Source organism: Hemiscyllium ocellatum, chromosome 10 (assembly GCF_020745735.1).
Source record: "Hemiscyllium ocellatum isolate sHemOce1 chromosome 10, sHemOce1.pat.X.cur, whole genome shotgun sequence".
Lineage (NCBI taxonomy): Eukaryota > Metazoa > Chordata > Chondrichthyes > Orectolobiformes > Hemiscylliidae > Hemiscyllium > Hemiscyllium ocellatum.
In genome coordinates this window covers 81,426,471-81,438,726 of record NC_083410.1, presented here as the reverse complement: position 1 = coordinate 81,438,726, position 12,256 = coordinate 81,426,471, and the positions used below count along the sequence as shown (strand labels likewise).

General features: G+C 37.7%; 1 protein-coding gene across 1 annotated transcript in view; it reads left to right on the top strand.

The window, feature by feature from the left end:
- The window catches only part of LOC132819572 (plasminogen-like), an 82,601-nt gene that overhangs the window by 56,459 nt on the left and 13,886 nt on the right, over positions 1-12,256 (top strand). The window contains 2 exon segments of the mRNA XM_060831141.1: positions 1,515-1,611; positions 9,748-9,868. Of these exon segments, the coding sequence (XP_060687124.1) occupies positions 1,515-1,611; positions 9,748-9,868 (218 nt within the window).

The window sequence follows — 12,256 nt, the reverse complement described above, 5'->3', positions numbered from 1 at the left end:
TAGTTCAGCCACTTATTGAAAGATAACATTGCTACAATATATATGTTTCATTTTTCTGTTCATTGATGAAACCTGGCGTGTGTTTCTTTTATCTTAGATAGTGATCAAAGTCCAACAAATTAACCATTGTATAGATTAAATTGACCATTTGTACATTTATGACGACTTGTTGAATAGTGGCACTTGATTTTCATTCTTCCCATTAAGGTCATGAAAAGAATAAATAGAATGTATGAACATAGGAATTCAAAGTAGGACTAGGCCATTTGGCTCCTCAAACATGTTCTGCTAATTCAATAAAATACCGAGTTTTGAGATTTGTAGCTCAGGTTGAGCTTTTGGATGGAGGTTTGCTCGCTGAGATGAAAGGTTCATTTCCAGACATTTTGTTACCTTAGTAGGTAACATCTTCAGTGACCTCATGTGAAGGAATGCTGAAAATTCCTGCTTTCTATTTTATATGTTTCTATTTATATGTCCACCAATTTCTCAGCAACAAACACAAACAAGCAGACAAGACATGTCCAGAAACCCTAGCCACTCTCCCCTACATCAAAGAAATCTCAGAAATGACTGCCAAACTTCTCAGACCCCTTGGCATCATGGTAACCCTTAAACCCACCAACACACTAAAACAGCAGTTAATGAATTTGAAAGACCCTATTCAGGCAATGAGCAAAACTAATGTCTTTTACAAAATACCATGCAAGGACTGTAACAAACTCTATATCGGACAAACAGGCAGAAAACTAGCCACCAGGATACATGAACACCAACTAGCCACAAAAAGACATGACCCTCTCTCACTAGTATCCTCACATATGGATGAGGATGGACACCACTTTGACTGGGAGAATACATCCATCCTAGGACAAGCTGAACAAAGACATGCACAAGAATTCCTAGAAGTGTGGCATTCCAACCGGAACTCTATCAATAAACACATCGAGTTAGACCCCATCTACCATCCTCTGAGAAAAGGAACAAGAAGTAAATTCACCACAGGAAATAACATCACCACAGGTAATAACATCACCAACCCAAAGAAACCCAAACATAAAAATAGAAAGTAGGAATTTTCAGCATTGCTTCGCGTGAGGTCCACTGAGGATATTACCTAGTAAGGTAACTAAACGTCTGGAAATGAGCCTTTCAGCTCAGCGAGCAAACCTACACTCAATAAAAAACCTTACCCAGGCTACAACACTGCAGAAACAATGTTCTCAACTATGACTGATAGCTAATTGATCTGGCGAGCATTTGATGTTTGTTACACTTGACTGAAATGTTTGGGTCCTAATCTCACTTATTCTTTCTTTAAACTGTCTTTGCCTCTCCCTTTTCTTTTAAGAGACACCCAAAAACCTACCTCTTTGACTCACATATGTGGCTTAGAGCCAGATATTATCTGAGTACCTCCTTGTATAACACCAAGGGATGTTTTTACTGGCTTAAAAACATTATGTAGTTACATCTTGGTGGTGTTATTTCAATACATTCTTTTTTAATTGCAGTATTGCAGAAATCCAGATGAAGACCCCAGTGGTCCATGGTGTTATACAACAGATCCTCAAAAAAGACATGATTACTGTAATGATATTCCCATATGTGGTAAGTTCTATTTTTGAATTAACTCTGTATGCACTTTGCAAAATACATTTCCTAATATTAACAACTTACCTCTGCATAATACTGTTGCCTTAGTTTAAATTTTGTAATAGCAAATAATTAATGATGTCATATACTTTCCCTGCAGACTAATAGCTGCAATCATAATTTATGCTGACTTTATTGATAGGACTTCTAGATCAGGCCAGTGCACTTCTCAAAAATGGGCAAATAGATGGTTTCTAACTTTATTCACATAGACACTAAGATTAGTGGAATAAGAGAAAGGAATTGGACCAGGTTCGACAGATACTGTCAGATATTCAATCCATAAGAGAGTCAAGGGTTATAGGGACTGGCAGGAAAGTGGAGTTAAAAGCATAATCAGATCAGCTATGATCTTATTGAATGGCAGAGCTCAAGGAGCTGAATGACCTGCTCCTAATTGTGTTTCTTAAGATCATATGATCTTAGAGCAGTAAAGGTGTAATGGCATGAATGGTGGCAGGAGTACTGGTTTAGTAATGGCCAGGAAACACAGGTGTTATGGACATTCAACCAAATTTACCAGCAGAATTACAGTTAATATTTTTGTCTATTTCTCAATCAGTGACCAGGGTGAGGGGTTGTTGGGCAAAATTCCAGAAATGAAGAGGAGAGAGAAATTGGATAACTATGCAGAAGACAAATAGTCATGGAGAAGTGGCTTGGCCAGATCATGAGTTGTACTTGGGACGAGGATAGAAAAAGTTCACAGGTTGAGGAGCAGATTACAGTGTTGTGGAAAATGATATCTCATGGGGAGAGTGCAGGCCACTGGAGTTGGTGGCATTGAGGGGGAGTTTGCAGGCTTGTGGGTGATCACAGTGTCACTGGTGAGGTTGAATTTGGGTTAAGGGCAGATGACCAGGTCTAGATAGAGATCACATGTTCGTAGGGCGTTTTCATGGTTATAGAGAGATTGTGAATTGATGGGAGAGTGAAAATCTATGGGAATTGTGGGTTTGAGGCGGGTGATCCTAAGAAAATGGGAAGATCACAGATTGGGTGAAAATTGTAGATCATGAAAAATATGTGTTTTTGGGAGAAACTGTGAAATCTAAACTCTCATTTGTCAAAGGATTTTGGATCACGGTTAGAGAGTGATTCAAATTATAAGTTGGCAAGATAACGAATTGGGATAGAGTGGATTGGAGACTTTGAATCATATAAACAGATTACTTATTGAGATGGAGAGGATCTGATTGTTCTTGCCTCCATGGGAAATTTGATCCAGAATTGTTAAATCAATTGTGATTAGCATATTGAAATAACTGACATAACTGCTGAGAGCAGGTTAGTCACTCTCCTTAAGGAATGAAGACAAGCTCAAGGTAGGAGCAAGTTTTCAAGTGTTGGAGCTAGACTGGTCACTTATAAACAGAATTGTTAGAAAATATTTAGAATATTCAAATAGTCCACTCAATCTGTGTTCCATGCATGCAAACACTGTGACTATGCTGAAGGAGATCAATATATTTATTGCTCAACATTATCTTAAAATAGACTTTAAGGAAATTGAGAGGACTATATTTTATTTTAAGTGTGCTTTCTTCTTATTGAAGAAAGTAATTGATTGAGCATAAATTTCTCAAAACAATGTCTGTTTTATATGCTCCATAGAGTTTTGATTGATTGTCCTGGAACAATGAGATACCAAATCCAACCAATGAACTGAAAAACAAATAGTTCGAGGACCATATTCTCGATGTGGGCTGACAGCTTAATACCGGGACAAATTTTGAGTCCCAATACCTTCCCTGCTTGCATGTATTCTACAGATTGAAATGGTTTAATCAGTCAGCAGGTGAGCTCAACAGCCAGTTAGAGGCACTGAGCACCTTGAGGAAGCAGAAGCTACCTTTTTGGAATCTGTTGCATGTTGGGGGCTGCCAGTGCCTTGCCAATTAGAGTAAGAAGTTCATGGAGGTGAAATTAGGAGACAGCTGTCTTGAAATTCAAAATAAGGGCGATAGCTGACCCCACATCTGCTTTCAAGATAACTGAAGAGCTATTTATTGGGCATTGTGGTGAGAAATTAAAGGGGATGCAATAATCTAGTGGTATTATCACTATTAATCCAGAAACTCAGCAAATGCTTGGGGACCTGTATTCAATCTCACCATGGCAGATGGTGGAATTTGAATTAATTTAAAAGAAAACCAGAATTAAGAATCATGGCGACCATGAAACCAATGTTGATTGTCGGTAAAACTCTTTGGGGCCTTCAGGGAAGGAAATCTGTCACCCACACCTGGTCTATATGTGACTCCAGACCAAAGCAATATGGCTGGCTCTCAACTGGCCTCTGAAATGGCCTAGTAGGCCACTCAGTTCAAGGGCGACTAGAAATGGACAATAAATGCTCGTCAGACGCATGCATCTCATGAGGGAATTTTTTTTAAAAAAGGCATCTGTGCACTCATAGACTGGGTTTACTGGAAAATCTGTGAAGATTGCATTCCGTAACAGATAGGGTCCTTAAGGAACTTAAATGGCCATTAATTGGTAATGAATATGTTCCAAGCCTTTGAAACTTATCCACCCATGTCAGTAACATTCATGCCACACAAGTCCAACAGTGACCATCTCCACATTGCTCTGATCAATAAATGTACAATCATTGAATGTTCCCCCATCATCAATATCCTGAGGGGTTACCATTGAACTGAAGCTTATCTGAAACATAAAAATACGGTGGCTACAAAAGCATCTTGCATCCCTTTGCTTCCCTATGGTCAGAAGACCACCTGCATGTCAGGAACATGATGGCATTTTCTCTATTTATATGGAAGAATGTAACTCCAACAGCACTCAAGAAGCTAAACACTGTCAGGGAAAGATTTGTCCACTTTAACTGGCGTTCCATCCACAAACTTAAGCATTCACTTGCTTTACCACCAGTGGCAATATTATGTACCAACTGCAAGATAAACTGCAGCTATTTTCTATGGTTTCTTTGACAATAACTTCCAAACCTGCAACCTCTACTGACTACAAGGAAAAGGCCAATAGCATAAGAAAAGCACTACTTGTAAATCAGGGAGCCCATGTATTTTGTCATGACTCACTGGGATAGTGCACTTGAAATCAAGCCCCACAGTTCTGGATTTTCCTCTAAAGTTAAAGATTTTAAAGTAAGTCACAAGATTCCTCAATGTATCTGATTTTCAGGCCAGGTTGATAGAAAGCACACAGCAGGTTTCTGTACATAGCAAGAAGTATTATTCATTATAAAATATTAGATTCTAGCTACAGATAAACTGTTTTAAACCATTGGCATATAACATTACCAATTAAAACTCTAATTCTCTTATTAACTCCCCGAACACACACACACACACACACACACACACACGCAGAAAGGGAAAAGAAAACACATGGACAAAGAGGAAACTCTGGAAAAACAGTTCAGTAGTCTTTGTTTCTAAATTCTGTTGAGATTTTTGCTGATCTAAAAAATTCCTCTTGGCTTCCCTTTTCCAAATGTTTTCCCTGGTTTGCTAAAGGCATAGGGTGGCTGGCTCACTTATGAAATTGCCTCTGATTTATCAATTAAAAGTAATGACTAACAGCAACTGCTGAAGAAAAGATTAACTGGTTTTCTTCACGTTTAACGTAAGTTTTGACTGCAGAGAACAGAGAGACTACTTCCAATTTATTGGAAATCAAATTCTTTCTCTGTGTCTTCTCTGCCTCAAGATGTTCAGTTACCTAAAAACCAAATACAAGGCCTTTGTCATCAATAATTGATAGCAACCATAGTGTCTATGGGCCAATCAATTTCTTGATGCCACCAGCTGCATCTGCTATTTGTTTTTCAAAGCATGCAGCAATCCTTTGAAGCATTCATTTTAAAATAGCTCTGACTCATTTTGGTCCACAATCTTCCAAAATTCAAAAATAAAAAGACATTGTCCTAACTTGTCTCTATCCTTAAAGAAATGAAGCATCATTTTAAATGTTTGTTTTAGTAGAAGATATGCAATACACAAACAACAAAATAGCCTTACAGTCTTGCATTTTTTAAACCTTTAACCTTTCTCAGCATATTCTATTTGGACTAATGCATCTATAATTGCATATCTTTTATGGGAATATGAATAATCTTTACATTAACTGGTTATAATTTAAAACTCCATCTGAATTGTCTTGAGTTCTGATTGTTAAACTTCTCAGTGAGGGCTGGATTATGATTAGTGTAATTGACATTTTCATGTTTCCTCGTCAGATATAGACTTCAAAGTGCTGAAGACCCAACAACAATTTCAACAACAACGGTGTCTTTTTCTACTAATAATGTGCAGTTCTAATCTTCTAATAATGTGCAGTTTCTTAGATAAATACTCCACTCCATGATCCTATAGCAGGAAGATGTGTACCCCTTCAAATTTCTGCTAAAGTTCACACATTCCTAAAATCCTCATGATTTCTCATTTAGTTCTAGGAACAGGGAATTCTGTTCAAGCTTTCACTTTCACTGTCCTTGATAATACTTGTCATTATCTAACAATATGTCAGAAATAGTTTATTCTTGCATTCGAGAAATCACTTTTGGGAAAATTTATTACTAAATTACAAAATTACTAAACTATAATTGTTCAAACCCATCTTCAGCTTGTCTCATATGTTCTTCGCAAATGCTACTACATATAACAGCAACCAAATACACCACAAAGTTACAAACTTCAGCTACAACTTGATTCATAAGAGTCTGGAATGTAGCTGGGGCATTCTTTAACCCAGTTTGCATTACCTAACATTGGTATGCTTCATTTGGTGTAGCAAAGTCAATATTTCAATAGTCTTCACCAATAGCCTTTCAATAGATCAATCGTAGAAAGGAATGAGGCACTGTCAACATTATCAATGCACCTTCTAAGCATGGAATTGGGTATGATTCTGTTTGCATGGCCACATTTACATTTCTGTAGTCTTTACAAAGTCTTGTTGATTCATCCAATTTAGGAATCAATGCTATTGAACTACAGCTGCTTGGACTATGTTCAATCAAATGGTTCTCCAGCATGTTTGAATCTTTGTTTCCAGATGAGATTTTTGTGCTTGACACAATTGTTAAGGATATTGTTTTATTGGTCCTGACTTATTAAATCCACATCACGTCTATCTAATGTAATACATCTAAGTGTATCTCTACAGATTACTTCATACTTTCTCAGTAGTCTGACAAGACCCTCTCATTGTCCTTTCTATAAATAAGAGACCAATTTCTAACTGTGCCAATACTCAACTGTCTACTTCTCTTTCCACTTCACTCTTGTTATCTCTGACATCCTTCACTAGTCTTGATGCACTGTTTCTCCAAATGCTCTTCTCTATGATACTACATTTTCGGCATGTTTATATGATATATTCAATACTTCTTCCTATCATCAGCAGTATTTATTAAATAATTCAATAACCTTTCTAACTACTTTCTATGGACCACTGAAATTTATTTTCAAAGGTTCACCTTGTAATGATGAACCAAACCAATATTTCATCTCCTGCTGGAAACGTTCTAATGCTGAATGCTTATTTGACCATTCTATATTTTTGTCTGTGAAATTTTTTAATGTTCCTGTGAGTCCTTTTAAAAACATAATCACATAATCCAACATTGAGGATTTATCTTTTTAATTCAAGAACTTCTCCCTAATCAGCTTTAATGAACCTCTGATCTCATGACCATAAACCAATTAAAATGAACTCACTCCAGTAGATTTATTTGGGGAATCTCTAGTAACAAATAATAGGAAACTTAATCCTTTATCGCTATCCTGTGTATATTCATAACAGTATGCTTAATCATTTGAGAGTTGATGTTACCTCTCCAAAGCTCTGTTTTTGCAGGTGATATGCAGCTAACATCAATTGCTTTATGCTAAAGCTTTGGAAAGCTTTAGACCAAAAGTTAGAATCCAGATCAAACTATTTCTCATTCGATAGTCAAAAACAAACTGGATTAACTTTTTCAGTAATCTCTCCCTATCTCTAAATTGTCTTAACAGAATAGCTTTTGCCAATGGGTATTCATACCTATAATTGTGAAGATGAATAGATGACCTGCTTTCAGTTTTAGTAATGGTCCTACACAATCTACTAACAGTAGAATAAATGATTCTTTATAAACTGCTATGGATATTAAAGGTGCTGGTTTGATTACAAGCTGAGATTTTCCTACCCCTGACATTTAAGACAAGCTTTACAAAAATGCATTGTATCGTAATGAAGACTTGGCCATGTAAAATATTTGTTTATTGATACCTGCATTTTTCATATTCCTATATGCCTTGCCATAGGAACTTCATGTGCTACTCAAAATATCCCCTTATATTGGACCCGTACCACTCAATCACTCGTTCTTTGTTTGCAGGGATGTATGAAGATGTCTCCACTGCCTAATGAGAACTCAGAATAATAACGTTCTATAACTCCTTCAACCTCATTGTGAGGCATCTGTGCCAACTCACTTAACTCTGGATCTGTTTACTGATCCTCAATCAATGACACATATGCCAAGTACCCCTTTTAAACTATCCATATTCTTCAATAGAGTTTCATCTGCCCTAACATCCGAATTTGATATTACTGAGGCCTCTGGTTATGGACTTTGTTCAGCCAATGCTCTGGCACTACACATGATGGAAAAATACTTTGAACCTTTTCCTGTAACTGTTCTGTTTCTTTAGCTTCAACTGAACTTTCCATGATTATTAGTCAAGCTATGACTTTCACTCCTGCTAAATAATTTTCTAATTACTACAACTATTACTCCAGGTAAAATGTTACACTCCAATTGAACTTTGTACAATGGAACCAGGATGTAATCTCCACCTATCCCATTTATCAACACTTTGGCTTACTTTGAACTCTTTGGAGGGAAAACTAAATCCTTTTCCAGCAAGAGAATTTAAGTAGCCTCCATGTCCTTTAATATCATTATGGACTTAGATGCTTCCTTTGAAGAAAAAAGGGTTATCTTCCCTCTGAATAAAATCTCTTCATGTCACTAATCTACCTGTATACTTTTCTGCACTGTCAGCAGTGGCTCTTTGATCTCTTAGCTGTGCTTAAAACTACAATCTGATCTGTGGTCTTTCCTATCAGTTTCGTTTTTTGACATATTCCCACACGATCTAAAAAATCTCATGATTTCCCTCTCAATTTCCAACACACGGAATGAATGTGCTCCACCTTGTTACCATGGAAGGACTACTTCTTCTGACACTTACCTCCACCCCTCTACCTTTCTTCTCAATTTGAGAAGGAAACCTTGGAGTACTCCCAGCTACCTATGGCTAATAAATCAAATTGGTAATTTTCTAACCTTGTCACAAACAATGGGTGGAAGAGTAAGGAAAACCTTTCATGTTAGCCAGGTAAACCTATAGTTGTTGGAAAAGGTGCTGTTAGAACCTATAAGTCATCTGCGGTGCACTATGTCATGTGAGGAGTATGAGTATTGGAACTGCCTTGGCAAGAGCAATATCATGTTACTGGGGGGAGCAATCCACAAACCTTAGCTAATAATCCAGAGAACATGAATTCAAATTCCAATCTGATAATTTGAGACTTTGTAATTTTTTTAACTTTAGAAATAGTAAATTAAAAAGTGACTATGAAGCTGATGGATTGTTGTAAAACTTCAGGAAGCAAACCAGTTATGATTATCTAGTTGAATGGATATGTGACTCCAGTCCAACACCAATCTGTTAAATGTTTTATGAAATGTTCTAGTTAGCTGCTAAGTTTGGTGGCAGCAAGAAATTTTGGCTTTGTTTACTAAACCCATCCTTGGAGGATTTGTATTTATAATTCAAACATTCCAGGATGTGTGAATTCACTTACCATTGTTAGTTTAATTTACTCAGTCACAGCTTTGGCTGAAGCTGGATTAATATGAAATAGTGAAATGCTATAATTCATACCTTTGGACATGAATTGTTTGTCATTTGATTATTGAAGATGATCATTCTCCTCCTAAGATAACGTGGCATCAAGCTGACCAGGTTGGCAATAGAATCCTGACAACGCTGGTGAAAGGGGATGTGAACAGAAAATGAATAATACAACTAAATTATCTTTTTGTGATGCTAGAACAACAGCCTAATGAATGTGGAAGGCCTAGTGTTGAACCCAAGAGATGTTTTGGAAGTATTGTTGGTGTCTGTATGTCCAAACCATATTCCTGGCCTTGGCAAGTTAGTCTTCGCATTAAGTAAGTGATTTGCCTCAGAAACATAGATAAGAATTTTTTTCTTAGATAAGTTATAAGTGAAGCCATGCTACTAACCACTGTTACACACTAAAATCTTTAACTTGACCAGCCACATAAATACTGTGGCTACAAGACACATGGAAACTAACGTTTTGAGTCCAGATAACTCACCATGGATGCTGCCTGACCCAGTGTTACCTCCAACACTTTTTTGATTTCAGTTCAGATTCCAGCATCTGCAGTAATTTGCCCTTAGACAGATGGGCACTTGCTAGAAACATCTTCTTGATCCTCAAAAATTTCTTCACCATCTACAAGGCACAGCTTAGTAGTGTGATGGGATACTTTTCACTTGCCTGGATGAATGCTGCCCCAAAAAAATTCTAGGCACCACCCAGGACAAATCAGCCTATATTCTGACTCGCTACTACCAGTGAATAGTGGTAACTGCGTGCATCATCTGCAAGATGCATTACACAACGTATCAGGGCTTCTTCAACATCACTTCCTGGCCCTCCACTGCCTAGAGGGTCAAGGAATATGCATTTAAATACTACCACAATGTGCAAATTCCCCATCAAGCAACACATCATCCTGACTTGGAGCTATATCTTCTGTTGCTGAGTTAAAACCGGGAACTCTCTTTATAGTTTCACTTTGGGAGAGTGTTCACCTTGTAAGCGAAAGAGGTTTCAGAAGGCTGCACATGACCACTTTTTTGAAGGTGTTTGAGAATGGATAATGAATGCTGGGCTTGAAAGTGAGCCCCAAATTCCATGAACTTTTCAGAAAACACTGAAATGATAGAGATGAGTTGATACAAGAGGGAGGACTAGCTTTGAAGAGGAACAGAGAAAATATGCAAGGATGATTCCTGGGATGTGGAACTTCAGGGAGGTGGAAAAACTATAGAAACGAAGATTTACTTCCCTCAGAGGAGAGGAGGTGCTTATGAACAGCTGAATATACAAATCATGAGCAGGAGTAGACCACTCAGCCCCACAAGTCTGCTCCACCATTCACTAAAACTATGAGTTATCTGATTGTAACCAAGAATCAGCATTCCTACCTATCCCTGAGAACCTGTCAACCCCATGTTAAACAAGATCTATCTATATCTGCCTGAAAAATATTCAGGGACTCTGCTTCCCTCAACATTTAGAAAGAGAGTTCAAGAACTCCTGACTCTCTCTGAGAAAAATATTTCACCTAATCTATTTTAAATTGGTAATGACACAGGGATAGTAAGCCAAACCAAATCAGTTTCATTATCACTGGATTCACAACACAGGGAAATTAAAAGCATTCAATAACTGCCCAATTCTCCCTAGCCAGATTTTATAAATAAGTCTTTGGTCACCAAGTTTATAACTTAAACAAAAATTAAAGAAATTATTATTAATAATGTAAATTTAGCAGAACACAGATAAACAACACAGTAATGTAATTAAAAGCTACAATCTAAAGCCCAATCTTCTGTGATCATAACCCCTACTCTTTCACACACACACTGTTAAGGGATAATTTGACAAACAAAATTAAAGAATTAAAATTTGACAATTCAATAAACAGTTTCCATCAATTGATAGTAGACCTTCATGAAATCCTTGGATAAGGGGTTGTTCACAGGCAAGTAGAATTGTTTATCTTGCTTAAATTCTGAAATCACTGTTAATGCAAACAGGCTCAGCAGACTTTAAGAAATATTTATTTTCTTCTTACAGACTGGGATTCTCAGATATTCAACAATTTGACAATTGGAAAGAAACTAGAGAGAGAGTACAACCAAGCGATATTTAGATTAGATTACTTGCAATGTGGAAACAGGCCCTTCGGCCCAACAAGTCCACACTGAACCGCTGAAGCGGACCCACCCAGACCCATTCCCCTACATTTACCCCTGCACCTAACACTACAGGCAATTTAGCATGGCCAATTCACCTAAGCTACACATTTTTGGAGTGTGGGAGGAAACCGGAGCACCTGGAGAAAACCCACGCAAACATGGTGAGAATGTGCAAACTCCACATAGTCAGTCGCCTAAGGTGGGAATTGAACCTGGGTCTCTGGCGCTGTGAGGCAGCAGTGCTAACCACTGTGCCACCGTACCGCCCACACTGGGCCACCATGCTGCCCACTGTCTCTGGAAATCTCCAAAACTCATACTGCCTCCTGCCAAACAGTCAGAACTGGTTCTCTCTTGATTTTTTTTTTCACTTTTCAATCAACATTCTCTGTGGTTGGCTGGTTAACACCAGTTGCTTGTTGGAGCAACTCAACATCCAAGAGATTGCCAACCCTGAGCATAGGAACACCTCAGTGCCAATTTGACTACAATGTTCATAGACGAGTAATAAAGTTGTGTTATTTTTCCAGGCAAATTCCCAA